This window comes from Adiantum capillus-veneris, chromosome 23, assembly GCF_014529385.1.
Source record: "Adiantum capillus-veneris isolate H3 chromosome 23, ASM1452938v2, whole genome shotgun sequence".
Taxonomy (NCBI): Eukaryota; Viridiplantae; Streptophyta; class Polypodiopsida; order Polypodiales; family Pteridaceae; genus Adiantum; species Adiantum capillus-veneris.
The window spans coordinates 21,487,315-21,513,499 of NC_140953.1; the positions used below are offsets into that span (position 1 = coordinate 21,487,315).

The 26,185-nt window shown below is 43.2% G+C and overlaps 1 protein-coding gene across 2 annotated transcripts in view; it reads right to left on the minus strand.

The window, feature by feature from the left end:
* LOC147427506 (uncharacterized) overlaps positions 1-25,339 on the minus strand; it is a 39,905-nt gene extending 14,566 nt beyond the window's left edge. The window contains exons 1-7 of one of the 2 annotated variants that reach the window (XM_086497224.1): positions 25,163-25,339; positions 24,706-25,035; positions 2,504-2,678; positions 2,328-2,411; positions 1,394-1,635; positions 1,075-1,306; positions 829-908 (exon numbers count right to left, since the gene is read on the minus strand). In XM_086497224.1, the coding sequence (XP_086353350.1) occupies positions 829-908; positions 1,075-1,306; positions 1,394-1,635; positions 2,328-2,411; positions 2,504-2,678; positions 24,706-24,944 (1,052 nt within the window). In that variant the 5' untranslated portion in view covers positions 24,945-25,035; positions 25,163-25,339. Of the gene's footprint in view, positions 1-828; positions 909-1,074; positions 1,307-1,393; positions 1,636-2,327; positions 2,412-2,503; positions 2,679-24,705; positions 25,073-25,162 lie in introns of both variants that reach the window. The other variant, XM_086497223.1, reaches the window with a different exon arrangement.
* Positions 25,340-26,185: the final 846 nt, after the last annotated feature.

The window sequence follows — 26,185 nt, forward strand, 5'->3', positions numbered from 1 at the left end:
ACTTCAGATGCCATATTCCTATGACTCTCCACACATGTTTTATCGCTTCAACATAGAAATAATTTTTAACCCCACCTCTTTAGGTCGTCCCTAATGTCCTATAACCTTCCCAAAACACTTTTCTTGATTTAGGACAGTATCAGCGATGTCTTAATGTTGATAATTGCTCTGATTAGGCAAGTTCTGCAAATGGTTTGCTGCACACAGATTTTGGTTCCCACCCAAAAAAGAAAATAGGGATCCAACCCCATGGTCTCCATGAAATGCTTTCAACAGATCCGGACAAGTGAAACATTTCGAGCCTTGAAACGTTTCACTCATAAAGTGAAACATGTACCATTTCACTAACAAGTTACTTCTAAGGTTTTTAAGGTCTTTCAAAATCCATCTAATAACGTTTCGGTCCCACATTTAACTATGCACTAACATTAGTCAGAAACCTTTCATGGTGAAACAGCACATTTTAAGGGTGCAATGTTTCGCCATAATGCTATCAGACAAAGTGCCCCGAAAAGGCCCTGGAAGGGGAAGGGGGGGGGGGGGGGGGAGGGGCGCCGCGGTTATATCAACTTTAGGGCATGCCGCATCATTCTGATTGCCTGAGCCATGCACCTCATTTATTTTCCGACATGCCTACATGTATAGATTTCTCAAACTTTCCTGTAGCCCACTGAAACCCTAGGGCCTCTCAACCTTCAATTTACTGTGAGGTACAACACAAAGCACCTAAACTTTCTGACACATGCTTGGAAAGAAGAGACTGATGTCAACAAAGCAATTTTACACTTATAAACAAGTGCAATATGTATAGTAAAAGATGGACCTTACCAATCACATTCTAGACCATATCCTTTCTTCATCAGCACCTCTGGGGCAATGTAATCTGGTGTTCCTACCGTAGAATACGCCTGCAATAACAACTATAATCAGCTTCTTTTTCATTAAAATGGTCACTGCAGACATCACAATGGCTCCCACACATTCACACATACTACCAAACACACAGAAAAAAACCAGATCCCACCACCAACTATGAAATGATGGGTGCTTGCCAACAACACACAAGAGGCCTACAAGTGTCCGCCTGTTCTGTTTCCAATGTTGTAATTGTTCTTGTTGAGTCCAATGAGGTCTGGATAACTCCGAGTGCCCATTAAAATCAGTGTGCCGTGTGTCACCTTCAGTTGGGGACTCCTCCTCGGGCACTGTTGATAGTGTACTGCAGTCCAGAGGCTTACATAGACCAAAATCTGACAGCTTCATGTGGCCATCCTTATCTAGTAAAAGGTTATCGGGTTTTATATCCCTGCTTATACAAGAACTGTATCAGAAAAGCAAGTTCACACAAAGCAGGCACTAAAAAATCACAAGGCGTTGTATACAATTATTGCACCTGTGAATGTAGTTATGCCTATGTATTGACTCTATGGCTAAAACAGTCTCTGCAATGTAAAATCGAGCAACATCTTCTGACAAAGTTTCTTTTCTCATAAGAAGCGTCATCATATCTCCTCCAGGAAGATACTCCATAATAAGGTAAAGGTATTCTGAATCTTGGAAAGAATAGTGCAGCTTGACAATGCATCTACTATCAACTTCAGCAAGAAGATTTCTTTCCGCTCTAACATGTTCCACCTGCAGAAAAAAATCTGGAAGGAATTACATGCCATTTAGCTCATATAATTTTCAACACGAGGACATGGCTGAAGTTGAAGTATATCAAGGAGAGCTTCTACATAATGCAATAATTTGCATAATCATAAAACAATAGCCAATGCCACCAGCTTAGTACTCTAGGAAATCAAGTAAATTTAAACTATCAATATAATTTTCAACGTAGCAAATGCTGTCCATAGTGAGAGCACAAAAGCATTTAACCAGAAAGATAAATCCATAGCAGCTAGATATTTTTATTAAAAAATCAAGTGAATTTATTGTTTAAACAATTTCCATGTAGCAAATGATATTCATAATGAGAGCACAAAGGCACAACTGTTTGACTCACACGTTGCCAGCCATTGTCATTGAAAATAGGCTACTAGTCAGATTTACAAATTTCCGTGTGTATTGACCGAATTTAAGGAAATGGCGCAACTCATTCTACATGTACAACATTATGGTGTTGCAATAACATCTGCGGACCCAATGGTTCAACAAAAACATAACCACACATGCAACCCTCTTGCATTACTCAAAATCACATAGACCATCTCATATAACAGACAGCGACAGACTGTTAATGTCGCAATTAAGAACTTAAACACAAATCAACACCTCTCATGCGTGAACAATGCAACAAGGGGGGGGTGAAGTGTTTAGTCTCAAACCTGCCCACGATTGAGCATTTCAGTTTTCTTAAGCTTCTTCATAGCATAAATTTCCCCTGTTGCTTTCATTCTACATAATCTTACCTGCCATGTCCATGATATAACCATTAAGATTTTATCAAAGGTGCTGAACTAACACTAAATAGAGAGCGCCAAGCATATTAGAGAGTCCTCACCTCCCCAAAGGCTCCTCGACCAATAATTGTCAAAGGTTCAAAATCATCCATACCCAATCGTTGCCGCTGCAAACGCATATTCTCTGTCTCTTTCCGTTCCAAGTCCTTGATGCGATTTTGATGCTCCTCTTCTGAAAGATCTGCATTCTTCAGTTTTCTCTCCAACAGCCACCTTCTGGTAGCGAGACAAAAACCTAGAGGTATAAGCTCTAAGTTATGATAAACAATACCCATGTTATCCTTGTGGAGTACATTTCAAGCAAAACAGGAAGATGGCAAGCAATAGACGCTCGTCTAATTCATTCAAGCATGTGTTAACAATACCTACAACGTATACTTTTAGGTGGGGGTAGGGTGGGGTGGGGTGGGGTGGGGTGGGGTAGGGGGGTGCAATGCAGCGAAAGCGTATCTGTGCCTTCATACAGTGAGGAAAGTCTGAAACTCACCTAAAAGAGGGGCTATTACACTGGACATCAAGCCACTCAAAGCTTGTAAAAAGAAGGTGATTATGAATTATGATGAGAAGCTTGTCTAAATGAAACTTGTAGAAAACCTCAGTTTTAAAGTTATTGCCATCAAGGACAAGACAGCGCAAAGCTTCATTTTTGAACTTCAAACTACTTCAACACAACAAAGACATAACATGTGTTGAAGCAAACGCTGTTTTATTTGAACATTTGGATGTGGTTATTTATGTATCTTGAGATTGTTCATACCCTTACATTTTTATGTCATGGAAATTGTCACTTCAAGGTGTTCTTTGTTGGTCAATGTTTCTAGTTGGTATCGTGACACAACTCAATATTGTTTCATGTGACATGTCGTCTAGCTTTTCCCATGGTCATCATGAAAACGAGTGCCTGCCGGCGAAACACGTACTGGAAAAAATGCAATCTAGCCGGAAGGTGCAAAACCTCTAGCTGTGAGAGTTCGTGGTGAGAGTCACAAACACTTCGTAAGAATCATTTTATGGTATTCACCAACTCTCTTCCTAAAGATGGTTCAAAATCCCTAGATTTGTTGGATACACCGCAATGGAGCTCAACAATTAAAAGGTATACCTAATGTCTCTAAAATAATTAAAATCCCTAAAAACTAGAATATTCCTTCAACACATGCTATCACAATCGTGTGCTTCCTAGTCAATCGAGTCTAAACTACTATTCGCGAAGTGTTCGTCTTTGTTATGCTCTTGTCTCTTTGTCGATCAACACTAGCATTGAAATCCTTTAAGGCCATAGTGATGGGCAACCCTTTTTGTTAGTGAAAAATCTTATATGTATTTTAAAAACATAAAATAAAGAACGAAAATGTTTGATTGGTAAGTGCACTACAACATTCAAGAAAGAGTGATGAGTGCTAATGGTGGGTTGTTGAAAAATGTGAAGGATCCTACGTCATGCCTCTCTTTTTTGCTAATGAAAAAGTAAAGTTTATTTTTTTTTAATGCACAGTTCTTTTTTTGTTTTATTGGTGGAATCTGGATAGAGATAGTGGACATTTACTTAGAAAATATCTAAAAAATCTCTCTCTCTCTCTCTCTCTCTCTCTCTCTCTCTCTCTCTCTCTCTCTCTCAGCAGCACCCTCGTCCGTCAGCAGTCCAGTAGCTCTGCACCATCCCGATTGTCCAGCCTCCCCTGCCGTTTTACCCACAGCTGCGCCAACTGTGCACACTACCATCGCACCTGCAGCTGCATATTGAAGTCTGCTCCATCACGGCAGGCAGCAGCCCGTCAGCAGTCCAGCAGCTCTGCACCATCCCGATTGTCCAGCCTCCCCATCCAGCCCCATCCAACCCCACGCCATTAGCCAACCCAACATGGAGGGGTTGGAGTGACCCTCCCCCCCCACCTTCCCCTCCCCCCTCACCTTCCCCCCCTCTCTTCTTCCTTCACTATTGGAGGTCGCCATGACTTCCATGGAGGACCGACTCAAGAAAATCGAGGCGGGGCTCCATGCCCTTGTGAAGGAGAACAAGACTAAGACGGACTCCACACTCACTCACATCGAGAACAAGCTATTGAAGAAAATGGAAGCAATGGAGAAGACCATCAAAAGCCTCGAGTTAGAGAATGCGAAACTCAAGGAGGAGATCATCTCCTTGAAGGAAGAAGTGGCCGCATCAAGAGAGCTCAAGGAAGAAGGTGAAATACAAGAAGCCGACAAGGTGGCCATCAAAGAAGAAATCACCAAGGAGCTCACCAAAGCAATGGAGGTCAAGATGGAAGCCACCAAGGAGGGATGGGTGGATGTAGTCCGTAACAAAATCAAAAAGGAAGTGAAGGAGCAGAAGAAGCATGAATAGACACTATGGATGCACGCCACCCTCGAAGAGAAGAAAATGCGAGAGGCCTGCATGCTTAATGTGCGGGTGAGCAGCATCAAGGAGGAGGGTGGGGCATCACCGGAGAGCGATGGGCGCACGTTGTGTGCCAAGTTGGGATACACAACAACCCCCTTCACTAAAGCATGGAGAGTAGGGAAAGACCCGCAAAAGAAGGTCCTCATGCTACAATTCAAGGACCTCATGGACAAGATTGCCTTCTTAAAAAAGAGGATCGAATTGAGAGGATTGGCAGGAGAGCCAATATACATTGATGAGGACCTCACCAAAACCCAAGTGGAGCATCGAAAGCTTTGCATGCCAAAAATCATGCAAGCAAGGAGGGAGGGTAAGAAGGCATTCTATCGGGATGGGCGGATCTTTGTGGATGGCAAACCCATCGCATAGGGATTCGCGGCCTATGAGACTATGGAGACCATCAAGGAAGCGGCACCTTGATGGATAGAGCCATCCATGTTGCACTATGCTATTTCCCTCCGCGCGGATCACATTTTGCAGAGCATGCAGAGACACAGCATGAGCCTACATTGGAGGGGGAGACTCTAGAGGAGGATGATGAGGAGGAGAGTGTAGCTGAGGAGGAGGAGGGGCCACAGACACAATCACCTTTCTCAGTTCTATCAGAGGATATCCTTCACTACGCGGCATTGGGAGAGATCCTACTTGTAGGGGATTTCAATGCCCGCACACAGAGCCGACAGTGTGAGATATATGACTTCGATGATCCTACCTTACTGCACACCATACCAGCAGAGGACGTGGGGCTAGGGCGGACCTCAGAGGATAGAGGGAGTGACTCCACCAGATATGGGTCACACTTATTGGCATTGGGCTCAGCACACCACCTCTTGATTTACAACAGGATGTGCCGTTGGCCGACATCGGGAGGGTATACGTGCTTCCAGAAAGGGGGCAAGATGGGGCATGGTGGCAAGAGAGGGCAGAGCATAGTGGATTACATTTTAGGCTCCATAGGGGCCATGGATATCATTAGCTCTTTCACCATCCCACCACGACCCATTGGGGCAGACCATACATACCTCAGTCTATCTATCAAGACTAGTTCACCCACATTACCTCCTCCTTCCTCCACACAGCATACCACTATACACTTCAGTGAGGAGCTATCAAAGATATACAAATACCATGTGTATGCAGGGATTCGACAGCTAGACCCAGACGCCCCACTCTCGACACTCACCAGTGAGCAGACTACCATTCTCCACTCTGCGGCACACTAGAGTTTCCCCTTTACCACACACTCTAGTGATGCACCACGCCCTGGGACGATGCCCCAGAACAAATGGTATGACGACTAGTGCAGACAGCTATACCGGAGCCTCAGAGCCAGAGTTACCGAGGAACGGGTATTACCATGCTTGGAACGCCAGAACAACGTTCCGGCCGGTCGAAGGTGATTGGAACGGCTCGGAACGGCAGTCCGTTTCGACAATCGGGCTCATACCGGAACGGGGGCGGAACGGCCGGAACGGAAAAAACGGCAGATTTCTAACGTTCAAAAACGGGCAGAATTTTGAAATTTTCAAACGTCCAGAAAACGGGCAATAAGCCCTCAAAAGCTATATATTGGCCAAGCCCTCACACCCTTTTCCTTCACAAGCTCTCTTGCTCTCAAGCTCTCTTGCTCTATTGCTCTCGAGTCTCAAGCTCTCAAGCTACCAACTTCCAAGCTCTCAAGCTCTCAACTGATGAGCGTGCGGCGGTGTGTGCAAGTGATAGAGCACGCGAAGATGTGCATTGTGTGTGCAGAGAGGGGTTGCGAAAGCCAACAGGAGAGGAAGCGCTAGCAGAAGGAAGAGGGAGAGAGAGAGAGCTCACGTTTTTGGGGAAAACTCAATAAGTGAGTTTTTGGGTTTTCCCACTTTTATTATAAGTGACCTTTAAAAAATGTGTCCAGGTTCTGGACAAAGTATAAAAATGTACAAAAAGGGGTTATTTAAGCCTTAAAACCAACAACCTCCCACTTAAAGGCATAAATGACGCCTTTAAGTTAACCAACTCCCACCAGCTGTATGCAATGCTCATGTTGAGCCTTAGCAAGACTCTTGGTGAGAACATCTGCAAGGTTATCCTGTGTGTGAATCTTAGTCAAGGTGACTAGACCATCCTCCAATACCTGTTGTATGAAGTGGTATCGCACATGAATGTGCTTTGTCCGTGCATGAAACATAGCATTCTTGGCCAAATAGACAGCACTTTGGCTATCACATCCCAAGACAGGAGTACTAACAGGCATACCAAGCTCTTTGACAAGTCTACCCAACCATATGGCCTCTTTAGAAGCCTCAGTGGCTGAAATATATTCAGCCTCAGTAGTACTCAATGCCACAATTTTCTGCAGTCGTGAACACCAAGAGACAGCACCGGACTTCCTGGTCACCTGCCATATCTGCATCACAATAGCCCTGCAACTTTAAGTCACTTTTGCCATAACAGATACACTTTGATTGTGTACCTTTCAAATATCTCAGAATGCATTTGACAGCTTCCCAATGCGCTTTGCCAGGATTCGACATGTATCGACTAACAACTCCCACTACATAAGCAATGTCGGGACGAGTGGCAACCATAGCATACATAAGAGAACCACAAGCTGATGCATAAGGGATTCCCTTCATTGCTTTCAATGTTACCTCATCCTTTGGGCAATCGGCTTTGCTAAGTTGTGTGTGTGGAGGTAAAGGTACTCCAAGTGACTTAGATTCAGCCATGTTAAACCTGTCAAGTACTTTAGCAATGTACTTTTCTTGAGATAAGAGGAGCAATTTCAGCTTTCTGTCTCTCTTGATTCTCATGCCCAAGATGTGCTCAGCATCACCTAAATCCTTCATTGCAAAAGCTGAATTCAACTAACGTTTAAGAGCATCAATGGTAGACTTATGCTTCCCAACAATCAACATATCATCTACATATAGCACAAGGATATTATAGGACTTCCATCATTATCCTTCTTTGTATACAAACAATGGTTTGAATGGCTGCGTTTAAAGCCTTGAGACAGCATAAAAGTATCAAACTTTTTGTACCACTAACGTGATGACTGCCTCAAACCATACAGAGTGCCCTTCTTAGTTTGCATACAAGTTCCTTTCTATCAGGAACTACAAAACCCTCAGGTTGCTTCATGTAGATATCTTCATTAATGTCACCATGAAGAAAAGCTGTTTTTACATCCATTTGATTCAATTCTAAGTCAAGCACTGCAGAGAGAGCAAAAAGGACACGCAATGTCGTAAGCTTTAGAACAGGAGAAAAGATCTCTTGAAAGTCAATCCCCTCTTTCTGTGCATACCCTTTGGCAACTAACCTTGCTTTATACTTGGGCTTTCCATCAACACATTTGACCTTGTAAACCCATTTGTTAGGAAGAGCCTTTCTTCCTTTAGGCAATGGCACAAGATCCCAAGTATTGTTTGCATGCAAAGATTTCATTTCCTCTTGCATTGCAAGCTCCCACTTACTGCTTGACTCACATGTCTTTGCCTCTCTATACGTAAGAGGCTCTCCCTCATCTGTCAACATAACATGATGCAAAGAGGGGTCAAAGTGTTGTATCAACCTTCTAACACGAGTAGACCTGCGTACCCAATGATCTACATTCTCAGGCACAGGTTCTACATCAGGAGGCAACTCATTTTCAGCATGCTCATGCTGCTGAAAATCATTTTCAGCCATGACAGGTGGCTGTCCATCCTCATTTGGAGCATCTAAATCATGTCCTACCTCTTCTGGCTCAAGGTTAACCGGATGATTATCAATTTCAACTTGCGGTAATGCATCCTGAGGCTCTTTTTCAACATCAATAGGTGGCAAGAGAGGCTGAAATTTGACCGATTTCTTGTCAATTTCATAAGATGTAGCATTTTCAGCAATTTAGTCTCATTGAACACTACATCTCGGCTGCGTACAACCCTCTTAAACTGAGGCAACCATATCCTGTAGCCCATTTCACCCTCTTCCCCATAACCTAGGAAGAGTCCTTGGATGGACTTGGCATCTAGCTTTGTCCTCAAGTCATTACGAACATGGACAAAAGCCTCGCAGCCAAACACTCTCAAATGATCACAAGAGGCAGGTTTGCCAGACCAAACCTCCTCTGGAATGTCATTTTTCAGCGTACTGTTAGGAGAGCGATTACATACATGAACTGTAATTTTCAAAGCCTCTCCCCAAAACCCATGAGGGAGATTAGCTGTGGACAACATGCAACGCACTCTCACATAAAGTACGGTTATACCTCTCAGCCACACCATTAGAAGATGGATTATAAGGGGCTGTCAACTCCCTTTTAATCCCATATTCTTCGCAATAACGCTGAAATTCAGCAGACGTGTACTCCCCCTCATTGTCAGATCTCAAACATTTAAGCTTACTACCCTTTTGCGTGCTCACAAAAGCATGAAACCTCTTAAATGCATTAAATGTCTCACTCTTATTCTTTAACAAATATGCCCAGCCTTTCCTAGTGCAATCATCAATGAATGTAACAAAGTATAATGCACCACCAAAAGACTTAACAGGCATTGAACATACATCGAAGTGAATTAAATCAAGAGCATTAGCTTTGCGCGAGACACCAGAATAATAGAAGACTTCTTTTGTTTACCATACAAACAGTCATTACAGAAATCTAACGTGGTGCCCTTTACATCAACCCTCTCCAAAGAGGAGAGCACATCAAGTCCCTTCTGGCTCATATGGCCAAGTCTTTTGTGCCGCAACTCCAAATGAGAAGCAACTTCGGCCACTGCAAGAAACTTGCCAAGCAAAGCTTTGCCATGTAAATAGTACAATGTACCACTCTTGCATCCCTTGACAATGAGCATTGATCCCTTAAGCAACTTCCATGAACCCCCAGTAAAAATGGTTGTATAACCCTGTGCATCCATCTGGCCAACAGACAATAGACTCTTCTTGATGCCTGGTACATACCTTACATCTTTAAGCATAAACTCTTGGCCATTGTTTAATGCCAAGCGCACACATTCCTTCAATGTCACAAGCATGGTTATCCCCAAGGTAAACCTTGCCATACTTGCTTGCATGATAAGAAGCAAAACACTCCACAGATGGAGTCACATAAAATGAGGCACCCGAGTCTACTATCCAAGACTGTGTAAGGCCATCATTTGCACTTCGCAATGCATCAATGACATCTCTACGTGAGATAAGCATGTCTTCTGCATTTGCTACAACAAAATCTGAGGGGCATGAAGCTGCAACCAAGATCTCCTCACTGTCGGATAACTCTGTGATAACCACACTAGAGGCTACATTGACAGTCTCCGAATCCTTGGAGGAGGTACCTGCTGATTTTTCCCCTTTCTTATCCTCTGTCTTCTTCTTCTCCTGTGATTCCTTCTTTCTTTCCTGCTCTTTCTTGAAATACCTGCAATCTGGCTTCTTATGGCCTTTTCTGCCACACTGATAACAAGTCACATCCTTATCCCTAGACTTGCTTTTGCTCCTGTTTTGAGTCTTGGTACCTGTATTTTGCTTCTGACTTCTGTCTCTCGCATTGTAAGCAGAACTGCCACCTTCCCCACCACTAGACTTGCGTCTAATTTCCTCATTTAAGATGGAGCCTTGCACTCCATCATATGTGAGGTTGGGGCCATTACTCAAAGAAACCACAAGCGTTTCCCAAGAGTCTGACAAAGTCATCAACAAAAATATGGCTTTCAACTTGTCATCAAAAGGTTGAAGCCCAGTATCCTGTAGCTGACTCATAACACTGGTGAAAGCACTTAAGTGCTCAGAAGCCGACTTGGCTTCGTCAAGCATCATGTTCACCAATTTGCGCATCAAATGCACCTGATTCACACAGGGGTGGCATTCTCATAAGTGGCCTTCAACTTATGCCAAATTGCATGTGCACTGTCCAAGCCCTTTATGTCCACCAGAATGTCATCGGTCACAGCCATTTTGATGTAGGCCTTTGCCCTCTTGTTAAGCTTGGCCCAATCCTCATCCGGCATATCCTCAAGCTTTACAGCCAAAAGGGCGTCTTCACAATCCTTGAGGAACAAAATCCCCTGCATCCTGTCCTGCCATAGGTCGAAACCTGTACCGTCAAATCGCTTGATTTCCATCAAGCTCTTGGCATCTGACGATGAGGAAGTAGAGGCCATTTGCACGGATAAAAATATAGCAAAAAGTGTCTACACAAAATCTGAAAATTTCCAGTGATCACAATGTACGGCACATTGCATACAATGTGCTAAAAATTTCAGCAATTAACAAGTATCCCCAATGCGTACTTGCATAAACCCACAAAAGGCGTACATAAACCTCAATTTGTGTACATAAAAACAGTCCAATTCTGAATTTTCTGCATATTTACTGTTTTGGCGCATCAATTTGCATCAAATGGACCTATTTTGAGTGGGAAAAGCCAGGGGCATTCACGGGAATCGATTTAGAACACCTGCGTTTTGCTGTTTTGACTTGTAATTTTCTGGTTTTTACCTGTTTTGACCTAATTTCAACCTGTTTTAGGTTGTTTTGGGAACCCTAATCACCGTAGGTGACACCGGAAGCAAGGGGCTTCGCGATGAAAGCGGAAATTTGACGCGAGAGAAGCCTTTTGCCTGCTGTCCAGCCACCTGCGCAAAGCTTCTGAAACCCTAATCTGACTCTGATACCAGTTGATGAGCGCGCGGCGGTGTATGCAAGTGATAGAGCACGCGAAGATGTGCATTGTGTATGCAGAGAGGGGTTGCGAAAGCCAACAGGAGAGGAAGCGCTAGTAGAACGAAGAGGGAGAGAGAGAGAGCTCACGTTTTCGGAGAAAACTCAATAAGTGAGTTTTGGGTTTTCCCACTTTTATTATAAGTGACCTTTAAAAAATGTGTCCAGATTCAATATGAACCTGAACCTGGACAAAGTATAAAAATGTACAAAAAGGGGTTATTTAGGCCTTTAACCCAACATCAACCTACCAAGCTCTCAAGCTCTCAAGCATCAAGCTTTCAAAGTTCAAGGCTCTCAACTTTCAAGCTCTCTCTTGCTCTCAAGTCTCCTTCCAATTTCCAATTTCCATCATCTCGAGTCTCAAGGCTTTAAGCCTCAAGCTCTCTCGAGTCTCCTTCCAATTTCCATCATCTAGATTCCATGGCCTCTTCTTCTCGTACAACCCCCTCCGTTCATGGGGGCAACACTCAAAAGGCGAAGGAATGATCGTGGTGGGATGAAGTGACCTCGGAGGGCACCTTGTCGGCGGCGGGAGGTTCTCGTGCATGGGCATGCAAGCTATGCTCTTACACGCGGAAAGGGGGGCATGACAAAGTGAGGGCACACTTTCTTCGAGTGCCGGGACATGAGGTGAGATTTTGCTCCAACTTAACCATCGAGAAGAGGAAGGACCTCGAGGAAAAGGATCGGCAATTCAACCACAAAGCCAAGCCCGCATGCAAAGGTATTGATCCAAAGACCCTCATTTTCCCTTCTTCCTCTCTACCCGGTGTAGGTGTTGGTGCATCTTCACAAGGTCCAAAACGTCGCCAAAGGACCCTTGCCACCTCTTGGGACCCAAAGAAGAAGGAAAAGGTGGATGCGGCCGTGGCTCGATTCTTCTATCACGACCATATCCCATTTGTCGCGGCGAGGTATGTTCATTGTTTTATGATTTATCAATTTTCTCTCTCATTTCTTTTGTTATCGTCGGTTCCACCTTTTTGATACTAACCTCTTCTATGTTTGATCGAAATAGGTCGGAGTATTGGAAAGTCATGGTGCAACGGATAGGAGAGTATGGCACCGGCTATGTGCCGCCATCTTCAGAGGCTCTCCGGACCACTTTGCTCGATCGAGAGAAGGCTATCGTGGAGCAAGCAACCCTCAATATTCAGCGTCTTTGGGCAAAACATGGTGTTTCCCTCATTGCCGACGGGTGGAGCGATACAAGGAAGAGATCTATCCATGGTCTCGTCGCATACTCGAGTGGAGAGATGTACTTTGTGCACTCTCATGATGCCACCGAGAGTGGCAAGTCCGGCGATGTCCTCTCTGCAAGGTGGACAGCGGCCATAAAAACCATCGATGAGCAACACGTGGTAGCCTTTGTCACAGATGGGGAGGCATCAAATAGGGAGGGCCACTATCCGCATGTGACAGTGTGCTTTTGCATGGCACACTGCTTGAACAATCTTCTAAAAGACATCGGCAAGCTAGACTGGATCGCTCCAGTCATTGCTGATGCAGTGAAGATTGTTACTTTCATCAACAATCACAACTTGGTTCGGAGTGAGTACCTCAAGAGGTCGGGCGGGAAAGTGCTTCTAAAGTATTCAGACACCCGCTTCACATTCAACTTTCTTCTTGTGCGCAGGCTCTCTGAATGTCAAAATGCGGTCCGACAAGTCTTCATCAGTGATGAGTTCAACACCTCTCCCCTATGCAAAGACAGTTGCAGGGATTTTGTGCAAGGATAAGGCAGAGGATCTTGAGTTCTGGAAGGAGCTCAAGAGTCTAGACGCACACGTAAAACCGGTGGTTCATTTGCTTCGAGCTCTGGATGGCATGGATCCTTGCATTGGCAAGATTTATGAGGCAATGGACCGCATGATTGAGCAGCTTGCACAGCTTGAGCCGAACGCAGAGCGGTATGAGGAGATCCATGTGCTTTGCAGCTCAAGGTGGAATTCATATGCCTCTCCTTTACATGGGGCAGCGTACATGGTGGATCCAGAGTTCCAAGGTGCAGGGCAAGAGACAGATAGGGAAGTCATGAACCAATTTACAAAGATCTTAAACAAGATGGTTCTAGACAGAGATGGGCGACGCATTGTCAGAGATCAGTTGAAACAGTATAGAGAGATGCGGGGGTCATTTGGCAGTCCAGATGCTCAGATTGATCGCAGGAAGATAGATTCAATGCTATGGTGGGAGGACTATGGCTATGATGGCCCTGAGCTTCAGAGATTGGCGATCCGTATTCTCAGCCAGTCAGTTAGTACCTCATGCTTGGAGCAATTGTGGAGTACCTTTAGCCACATTGCTTCCAAGAAGAGGAATCGGCTTGGAGTGGAGAAGGCTAATGATCTTGTCTTCGTCTGCGCAAATTTGAAAATGCTTTGCAAGAGTACAGACAAACACACAGATCCTTTTACACAGTGGGAGATGGAGCAAGAGGCTCCTCAGGTAGGTGGAGATGCACATCCAACAACACCAGGTACTTCATCCGTTGTTGAGATTGAGCCGGACCTAGAGCTCGATGATGAGGAATGGGAGGATGTGCATGATTTACAACCGGCTACTACGGATTGGGAGGCCTCTCAGGCTAGTGGCTCTTGAGTCTTGAGTCTTGACTATTTGCCATTTATCCTTACCTTTTTGTATGGCTGCTTGAGCCTTGCCCTCTTTACCATTTGTAGCTACTAGCATCTTTATGGTATTTGTCACCTTCAATCTTTTGGTATTGTGGTCACTGGTTTGCCCCCCTTTGTTTTTTTTGTAGCACCTTGGGGGCTCTTGAGGCTTGTTAGCCATAATTAATTCCAAAGTGTTATCTCTAACTACTACTCTTGCAATTATTTAAGAGCATTGTGTATGGGCATTGTGTTTGCTCAATGTTGTATATGTGTTATGTACTCTGGCGCCGCCACATCCCAATCAAGTCATAATAAGGTTGAATGGTCTTCGAATCGTGTTTTTTGTGGGTATTAGAGTCAAAGGACTCTAGTACTACTTGTATTCAAACACATAACGCTAAAAAAAACAATATTTGGGTGTTTTTTTAGCCTCCTGTTCCGCACCGTTTTATTCCCCAGTTCCGTAGGGAGGACTGTCGTCGTTCCCATTCCGCGTTCCGGATAACTCTGCTCAGAGCACAGCATGTCACTGGACAGATCTCAGAGAGACAGATGCACAGACAGATGGGCACTCTTACTAGACGAAAGAGGAGAGCCTTTGAGGAGACACAATGGTGGGACATGTATCATACACTCACGAGCAGAGAGGCAACAGTCTCCTGGAGAGACATGAGACAGCGGGCCCCCCCTACACCTATAGAGGACCCTGCAGTTTGGCATGCATATGCTGAGACACTATACCAGATGCCGGACCAGCCTCCCATCCCACACCCAGTGGAGCCCCGACCCACAGCTCCCACTCTATTTACCATAGACATGGTGAGACGAGGTATCCAGAGTTTACAGCATCGACGGGCTGCGCACCACACTGAGCTTCAGGGTGAGCGCTTCATATATGATGCACACAGTTTGGCTCCACTGATTGCACATATGTTTAGCAGGGCACTAGCAGAGGGATTTCCAGAGAGTTGGACTCTACACACCATAGTGCCTCTACACAAAGCTCGGGACCGTATGGATCCAGCTAACTACAGGACTATCATGATTGGCCATATGATGGCCAAGATCTATGGAGCAGTCTTAGAGTCTGAGTTGAGCAAATACGCAGAGACCGAGGGGATATGAGCACATGAGCAGGCAGGCTTCCGACGTTCCTTCTCTACTGTGGATCATATCTTCACTCTCAGATGCCTGATAGAGTAGTCACGGAGCCGAGAGAGACGCCTCTATTGTTGCTTTGTGGACTTCCGCAAAGCTTTTGACACAGTCCCTAGAGAGCGGCTGTTACAGCGCCTTATATCTCTAGGTATACCGCCAGACATGATATGGGCCATATATGCTTTGTATGAGAGAGTATCAGGCAGAGTCAGATGCCCTGGCAGACTTTCAGATAGCATCACTAGCACCATTGGGGTGAAGCAGGGTTGCCCGCTCTCCCCTACTCTCTTCGGCTTATATATAGATGAGATAGCATATTACATCAGACAGAGTGGAGGAGCAGGTGCCGACCTCTCAGGCACTCACGTACATATTATGTCATATGCAGATGACATTGTCCTACTTGCAGAGTCACAGGAGGATCTACAGCTCCACATACATGCTCTCGGCTCCTTTTGTACAGACAGAGGGGTGTCAGTGAACCTTGGCAAGACCAAGGTTCTGATATTCCACACTTCAGGGATTGTTCGGAGGAGATCAGTCTTCCCCTTTGCAGATAGCCAGATTGAGGTGGTAGAGTCATATGTGTACTTGGGCATCACATTCACTTCTGCTAGGACGGGCCGCTTCTCCATGGCACAGGCTGCTAGAGACCGCACCACCCGAGCATACGCAGCGCTAGCTATGCTTGAGAGGGGCTGCCATCAGACACATTTTCAGGAGCCTCGCACGAAGAGCTGGTTATTTGACACCTTAGTCACTCCAACCCTACTATATGCTGCCCCAGTATGGACCCCAGGGCCCAGGTCTTTCAGAGCAGATGTGGAGCAGACTTGAGAGGCCACAAATATTGATGCTTGCCCGGATGATTTGGAGTAAGCCATCAATTCCCCATGATATTGTGAGAGCAAAGTTTGGTGCTTCACCTATGGTATTGGAGGCACTATTCCAGACTGTGGGATATCTTCACAAATTGAGAGACATGAGAGCAGACAGACTACCTCGCCTTGCTCTAGAGGCGTCTCGAGAGCTAGAAGACTCAGGAGATCAAAGGTCATGGTATGCCAGTGTGACTAGGTGGCTTCAAACTTATGGTTACTCTATGGACAGATTGCCTCCTTCACAGTATGATCCAAATGCACCACGCCAGGTCCTCTCACACACTGAGAGGAACACAGTCATCAGGTATGAGCTCATACAAAGATACACAGAGCAGACCTGGATTACACCTTCGCAGCCACTAGCCACGAAGATGGCATACTACAGAGACCACTTCCTCACGCTCACTGAGGATGGGTTCATACAGCGGCCTAGATACATGGACATATATCTACCGCATGGCACGAGGGTGGCCATTGGACAGCTCAGAGTATCATCACATCAGCTAGAGATAGAGAGTGGCAGAGCAGCCCACATCCCACGAGAGGCCACGCTATGCAGATTGTGCAAACAGGAGGTAGAGTGTGAGAGCCACTTCCTGTGCAGATGTCCCCACTATGCTGAGATCAGATCACGATACCCCATCTTGTTTGATAGACCGAGAGTTTCACTCCAGTCAATGATGACATCATTGGATCAGAGGCTGCTGGGGAGATTCTTGATAGAGATGCACCAGCATAGAGAGCGAGCCCTTGAGATGGGGGAGGGTAGAGCTGAGGACAGACACAGCTCACGGATTACTTCCAGGCTCTAGCACCTACACAGACGCAACCACAGCCACCCACATACCAGGGGATGACTCTAGCACGAGCTGAGGAGGCCAGAGCTAGACGGAGACCACGGCTACCAGGATATCGCTCTCGAGCATCCCAGAGACATAGGAGAGAGGTTCAGGCCATCAGGGCACGACATGCAGCCCACATTCAGAGCAGAGCAGAGCAGACGCTTGACCTAGCTCACATAGCTAGACTCATCACATCAGGCTCGTGGATGTATCAGATACTACACCCTACCCTCACCACTCGCTGGAGCTGACTCAGCCACATACACCCTACACCCTCCTCCCTCCTATCACAGTTGTATATTCTATCATGTATACCGGATGTTTTGTTATTACCCGGTCACACTACATTTTGTACAAAGGATGCTTTGTTATTACCCGGTCACACACCCCATTGTATATACTGGATGTTCGATTATTACCCGGTCACACCCCACATTTTTGTTACTTTGCACGCACACAGGATATCCAGCGGATATATACTTTATACATTGATTTGTTTCATAGGCCAGTTCTCTTTGGCCTTTTGAAGACATAAATAAAATCTCTCTCTCTCTCTCTCTCTCTCTCTCTCTCTCTCTCTCTCTCTCTCTCTCTCTCTCTATATATATATATATATATATATATATACATACATACATACATACATATATATATATACATATATATATATACATATATATACATATATATATATACATATATATATGTACATAATATATATATATATATATAATATATATATATACATATATATATATATATATGTATTATATTTATATATATATATATATATACATTATATATTATATATTATATATATACATATTATATATAATATTTATATACATATATATATGTATATATATATATATATATATATATATATGTATATATATATGTATATATATATATATATATATACATACATATATATATTATATATAAGGCAACAATCAATTTCAAGCAATGGCAATGATCGTATCCTCTTTCAAGAAGCTTATGTCCAACAGCATGGAAGTTGAGGAGCAGAACCCCTCTGGCAAGTGGAGTTTACCAAAAGTAAATACCAACCAGATCTACAAACATCAGAAGGTATTTACCCTATCTGCTCATACTTTGTTCCACGAAACCCATGGAAAACTGACTATCAAAGACAATGATGTTGATAATCATGTCATACATCTGTTCCAAGAGCTTGAAGAATTCCGAGCAAAGGCTCTGAGTAAAGGACATCAGTTTGTACATATTGGTTATATAGCTATTGGTATCGTTCCTTTGTTCAGACAAGGATTAAATGTCTCCTGTATAGGTGCTCTCTTAGATACCCAGCATAGAAACCTTCAAGATCAAATTATTAGTATAATCCAGGGTAGTCTATCTAATGGACCTATATACATCGAGTGTTATCCTAACTTTCCAGTTAGTCTAACAGATCGATATTTTAATGAGATAGTCTCTCTTCTAATTAAAACTAATGGCCTAGATTTGAAATATCAATCTGATCATTTACAAATAGCTTATAGAATTATATTCAGGACTGTTAACACATGTCTTCCATCCATCTATAATTCTGGATATTTAGGTAATGAGAAAGGCCAGAATATAGTCATGAAGGTTGATCCAACTTCCCACGGATCTCTACCAGAGATTGTGCAGTGGCAGGAAGTGGAATTCCCCTCTGAATGGAAATTAGATATTTCCAAAACTCTGTTAAACGAAGCCCAGCAACCTATGAAGATGTCAATTGAGCGGTTGGGGCTCACAGATCAGTATAAGCTGCTCGGTAAGTCTAAGTCTCTCAAAGACTTAGGACTACTTCTACAAAGACCTCAATATAAAGAAACGGTCAGTGCATCTATTTCATCTAGCAGACCCTCTACTAGCAGGCGACGACATACAAGAGACATGTTGCTTTGTCTGCATCTTGAAACATATAAGGATACTGAAGGCCTTTACCGGTGCAAACTATGTAATCGACTTGTTGCTTCTGAGTTCATGCAGAATGGTGTAACTGTTCTAACCAGAGAACAGGTAACTGAAAAGGATCTGAAATTCAGTGAACCCTATATTTTGCCTCCTGCTAACTCTCGCCTGCAACCTCTCGAGTCTGCCTCTAATTGGCACACTAATGCATTAAAGGAAATTACAGAACTCCAATATGATATTCTTAGCAGGGTGGATGCCTTAGTCAAAGGTAAACAATCTACTAATCCATCAACCAGTGCAGGGTCTCGACCTGAAGCAAATCAGTTCTTACCACTAAGCTACACAACTGCTGGTAGTAGCTCTATTCTGCCTCACATGTTTTCCGCTCTGTAGGCCTCTTCATCACCCAGCCATCTTCGTCATCCTCTGTCTTCGACATCCCCATTTGCTGATGAAGATCTCGCCGACACCTTCGATCCTTTTTTACGGTGGGGGAGTCAGGCACAAATCATCTCTGCACCACATGACAGGTATGAGCATGATGAAATGTTGTGTCAGTTGCATAATCCTGATGATTATTTGTGGCAAGGATTTATGGATACTCATTGTATGCCCTATGAGGAGCAATTAGTAGATGAGCTAGACTTCAATCTAGCTACTGCTTTCCCAGAACCTGATTCTACTTCAGAATCAGAACCAGAAGTGATTGACGAAGAAGCCGAAGTAAGAAGATTAAACCCTGTCAAAATGGAAACATATGATGCCAAGGAAGAAGAACCTTTTACTTCTACTTCAGCATCATCATCACTTAAAGGAGTCTCCAAGATTGGAGATATGACCATAATTGACATAGATGGACTCAATCAAGAGCAGGTATGGAAAGTGTTCGAGTTCATCTATAATTCTACACATTATGGAGTGCAATACAAGGATCTGACTCAACGTCAAGCTATCACAATGTTAACAGCAGGATTCCAAGGAATCTTGAGGTATTGGTGGGATGATCTAAATGAAGAAAGCAAAGTATTCATTTTGCAAGGAGGAATTCCTGAAAATTTTGATAATGTCATTACTCTGTTTTTTGCTGCAATAGTCATGCAATTTTTAGGATCGCGGCAAAAGATCAAGGTCAAGTACAAGGAAGCCTTTTTCCGGGGTAAGCTATGTGATCTTACAAAAATCAAAGCTTACCAACAACATATGACCCACTTGATGTATCAATTTCCTGGAGGTTACTTTAAAGCAGAATATAAACAATATTATGTAAACTCTTTTCCTCCCTCATTTTCAAATTTGGTCAAAGAACGAATCAAGGCATCTGGTTTGCAGCTTGACGAACAAATCACCCTTGCACAGATAAATTCTTTTATCGATGAAGTCACAGACCTTGAATGTGCCCGACTTAGAATGAAGAAAGAATTTAAGCAAGTAAAAGGATTCAATTCCAGCTTCTGCAACAAAGAAACAAAGGTAAAAGATTTTGGATGTGCAGCAGCTGAAAAGAAATGCTCCTGCAAAATAAAAAACCACAGAAACAGATTTGGTAAGGAAATACAGAGTAGCTCGCACGGTCAGGAAGCTGTCTAAACAAGAAAGAAAGGCAATTAGGTGCTACATCTGCCAGAAGGTCAATACTGATCTGTCTATTGGGGCTGATATCATTTCCAAGATCACTCCATGGGCTATTCAACCAACAGGTACCATTTCCTTTACTTTGCATTCTCTTCCCTATACTATTCCAACCAAACCGCACGGATCTTTTCTTGTGGGGGGAGTTATGCCAAAGTTACCCAATCCAACCAAGGACCTTCAATATCTTAGCTAGTTTGAGCAAGAGAAACAAAAATGGAGTACAGAGTTGCAAAAATGTGAAGACCAATTGACTAAGCAGACTAGTGACAATGGATACATACACACACACACACACATATATATATATATATATATATATATATATATATATATATATATATGTATGTATGTATCTATCTATATATATGTATATATATATATATATATGTATGTATGTATGTATGTATGTATGTATATATACATATATATATATATACATATATATATATACATATATATATATATATATATACATATATATATATATATATATATATATATATATATATATATATATATATACATATATATATATACATACATATATATATATATACATACATATATATATATATATACATATATACATATATATATATATATAGACACTAGTGTCAGATCTCTGTGTGTTGGTCTTGACGATCTCTCCGCCGCCGGGTGGAGACATCCGCAACTATGCTGAGTTCTCCAAAGGAAAGCAAGGCAGAAGCTAGCATGGGAATATGAGTATGCACAACCTATCCGTGTGTCAGGCCGAGGGAGGAAAGGGAACAGAATGCGGGGAGGTGTGAGGTAGCTGAGAAGCAAAACATCAATGTCATGGATGTGTTTTGCATCGTTGCTTAGAGCTGGAACGCGCAGTGAGAAATGGCAATGGTGTGTATGAGGCCAAAAGGGCAGAGAGAGGTGCAGGTGCCATGTGGGAAGAGAGGGGGATGGAAAGTGGAGCTCTGCCTACAACAATGGCGAGTTACGGAGACTGGAGTGTTCGTAGAGGGCATGATGGTGACTGCTCAGTGCTCCCCTTCTTTTCCTTACAAATTCCAAGATTTTCTAGGAAGCATACACACTAATTAATTGCATCTCCATTCGTTCATACTCTGTATGCCGTGGTGGGCCGTACCCTTGTTCAGATTGTCCATTTGAATTGTCCGTGCTTTCACCCGATCCGGAGTTGTTAGGTGGTTTGTCTGATTCTTGCAAGAGTCGTCACTTGAATCCATGTGTGTCGCGGTAGAAAGGATCGGATTTCCCAGTGGCAGAGAATTCGACTAAGCTCTGATACCACTTTAACAACTTGGACACCCCAAGTCGGGAATCTGGCATGACACGCGAGATAATCACTTATGACACTTCACAAATTTAATCACAGTTAAATACAGAGTCGACACGGCCCGGCATAGTTCTATGCCCCAAGATATTGGCCCCAAAGTTTGGCGCCCCTTTTGGTATTTGTGTTTATATTAATGCTTGAGCAACGTACAAAGTCCGAGGGTCCTCTCCGCTCAGATGCTCGTCAACAGACTGAGAACAGGAGGGGCTCTCGGTTCATATTTAAAGGCCCAAAGGGCTTCAAACTCAAAATCAATTACATGAAAAGCTGCAAACTCAAAAGCTTCTTGGCCCAAAAGCAACCAGCAAAAAACGCGGATATCCTACATCTTGCCACGTGACACAGCCAACGCGAAACGCGGATTTCTGTATTGTTGCCACGTCAGCATGTCAGCGCAATTTGCAGGATTTCCATACAGTTGTCCACGTCAACATGTCAGCAGGTTTTCCGAGATTGCCACGTCATCAGTTTGTGACTTGATGGGGATTGATTGTTGCTTGAAAGGTCACCCAACGTAGGCTACTTCTTGATGAAGAAGCTTTTTTGTAGCAACTTACTTTGATCTTCAACGACGACTCTCCACCTATCCTATATCTGAGTGTAATTCTACTTTTATCTATGGCTACATACAATCATCCAAACAACCTCTCAATGTGTCGCAAAATATTCACATCTGTCCCAACAGGGGCAGAGTAGAGCAACTATTAGGGGACTATGACAGCACACCTACACGGGGTGATAGAATGTGAGGGCGTAGAGGGAGAGTTGGCAGCAATGGCTATGAAAGAGATCAGTGTTCCATCAAAATGGGCTAGAGGACATTACTAGCTGCCAACCTAGTCTCCATGTCAACATTGTCGGATGCCCACCTAAGTGTAACAATAATACACGCAAACATCTTATACAATCATATATGCAAAGCAGTTACGCAACTCTAAAACCATTCGATATACTTGTCTAGGCATACAAGTCTTGCAAAGAGGCTCACTGTCAGGTGACACATCCAACCCTATGTGTCTGTGGACAAGCTACAGCATGATCAGGGTTCAGTTCAATCAAGTCAGTCTAGAATAGGAAGTGCTCTGTTCAGTTCAGTCAAGTCAGTCTAGAACAGGAAGTGCCAAAGCACTTCCTATTCTAGACTGACTTGATTGAACTGAACCCTGGTCATGCTGCAGCTTGTCCACGGACACATAGGGTTGGATGTGTCACGTGACGGGGTGATAGAATGTGAGGGCGTAGAGGGAGAGTTGGCAACAATGGCTATGAAAGAGATCAGTGTCCCATCAAAACGGGCTAGAGGACATTACTAGTTGCCAACCTAGTCTCCATGTCAACATTGTCGGATGCCCACCAAAGTGTAACAATAATACACACAAACATCTTATACAATCATATATGCAAAGCGGTTATGTAGGTCTAAAACCATTCGATATACTTGTTTAGGCATACAAGTCTTGCAAAGAGGCTCAAACAATTGTCAAACTAAAACCGCTAGGATATTCTAAAACTTACTTCAATTTTAAAGCCATTAGTCTAGGAATATCTAGAAACACAATAATGGTTTACCCTCCCGTGAAAGAAATTGCACTTTAACCATAATAAAATTAAAAGGTGATCATCTTCCCATTTATCATGCTTCTATTAAGCATAGTTAACGAGAAACTAAAACAGTTGACACCACAACAATGGAAGAGTTTGTGTATATGAAATGGAAACGGGACTAAAGAACGCACATTGTAAGTTGGGTTTAGTGACTCATAGAGATAAGAGACATTGTTGTGTAGATTCCCGATTAATTTTTTTAAGATATGTAGTACACCTCCATGTAACAAGTGTGCTTGCATTCAAACTCATTACTCGTTGTCTCCTATTTCTCTTTTGGAGTGTAATGGGCACTTGCACTAACGTAGGTCATTGATATACTAACTCCACGTGAAATTTTACAGTGTTTTCTCTTCAAACCATTTTGATGTTTCCTCGGATTGAAAACAGCCATTTCTACATTTCAAGCCCTTGAATCGCCATTTCCTGGTTACTATGCTATTAAAAAAAATTCCGTTAATTTGGTAGGAGGTAAAGAGGCATGACCAAACCATCTTGAGATCTAACTATGGTGTTCCAATTTAACCTTCGAAACTCCTCTACTAAGGAACTACCTGTGCTCAACTGCTAGAAGTAGCAAGCTAGATACTATTCCATTGTAAAATTCACATATCGAGTGTATGAGGGCTTCCTAGATGAGACATTTCCAATTAACTTATGAATGCAAACCCATCTAAAAAGCACTAAAAGCAACCTCGTTGTATGGAGTCTTCTTTCTGAGAATAACCATAAAACAATAAAACAAATTCCTCAAAATTCCTATACATATCAAATTTTCAATGTAATAAGTTTATTATAGCCAGAGAAACTCATAAAGCATACCAATTATCAACCCTGTCAACTTCATAAAATTAATTTTCTCTAAGTCCCAATCAGTAATTGCAACAATTGTTCTAAAGAATTCTTTAAACTTCATATGAGGATTTATGTATTACCACTAGATCACCATTTCAACTCAACAGTCCGACTAGCCTTATTAAACCCCTAATTGTAGGTTAAGGTAGACAGAGCCAAAAATGTTGATAGAAAAGTCAATCACTATCATTGCATTACAATCTACATGAATGGGGATATTCTGACAAGCATACGAAGTGCATTGCAATGGCAGAGGAAAGCAAAAGACTACTTTAGAGATAAGAAAAGCTGACCTTTCCTTCCGTTCTTGCAAGCTTTTCATTTGCGTCCGGTAATGATTCTCAATGTATTGCTTTGCAGCAGCCACCTTCTGTTGGGTGATGCTAGAAGCCACCATGGTCTCTTCTGCAGGACTGTGACTTGCTTCTTCTTGGGAGATCTTTAGAGCCCCAAGCCTGCTCTCTTCAGTATCAACAGTGGTAGGCCTGAAGGCCGCCAGCTTGGGCCAAGCATTAGGATCTTGATCAGCCATTAAGGTTGATGATTAACCAAAATGCAATCTCCTCATCAAAGCCTTCACAGAGCCAACTCGCATTATCGCTATTGTGAGCTTGTCATGTTTCCTGTATCAAACCGGAGACCCTCACCATGCGAAGATCTCTGATCGAAAAACCCAACAGAAGCTAAGCTACCACTTCGATCAAAGTTACAAACTTCGATTTGTAAAGAAGATGGGTGTCAGATCTATACAGAAGTAAACCGATAGAGTTACGTCTATCTCCGACGCGATCGAAATGGAACATGTAGAGAGGTGAAAAGACAATGGAGCACACAGAACGTAGGCCAACTAGGTCGGGGCATAGCCTCTGGCCACCATCGCGCCTGTAACCTTATTAGCAATTTTAACTTTTCAAACGCACGGCATTCATCTCTTGAGGCGCATCTAAAGTGGTGGGAATCGATATTTTAATTAGGGAGGGATTCCATGACTTAGGCCGGGTTCGGACGGGGCGGGATTGGATGAAAAATAGAAGGCAAGTTCCGGACCTACCAAAATGTCCCCCCCCCCCCCTCCCCCCCCTCTCAGCTATATCTAACACGGGCATGGGAGATGGGATCAAGGGTGGAAATGTGCTAAGAGTCACATCTACAAAGGAGATCCGTTGATTTTGTCAGCGCCAGAAAAGTAAACTCGGGTACAAAAGTAAACTCGGGTACCCGAGTTTACTTTTGGTGGGGACCATGGAGGGGATTTCGGATTACTTTTAAATTTGGATGTAAAGCATGTAAGGTGCTTTTATGGTGGAGAATTATAAAGATATCCTTCCACTGTCATGATTGTACCCTCTGCATATTATGATGATAGTGCTATAATCGAAGATACTTTTGTTAGTTCGTAAACTCGGGTATTTTAGTAAACTCGGGTACCCGAGTTTACTTTTTTCTAGAATCCAGGGAAGGGGGCTTGTGAAAGTGAAGTACTATTTCCAAGCACATGCCATTGCTTTCTCTCCTTGAACACACACACCACTCAAGCATTGTTGTTTACATAACCTCCACTACTCTACTATTCACAATTTTCCCTATGTACTAAGCATATTTGGTACTCTTGATTATCATGGATTGGCTTTTCACAAGTCATGACCTTGAAAATCACTCTGATGATAGCACAAGCTCTGATGAGTCATGCAATACTTCAGACATTGAACCATTCGATGTGGTTGTGGTTGATCCTCTCCAATATTTGTCACCAACATTTTTCTCTTTTGATAG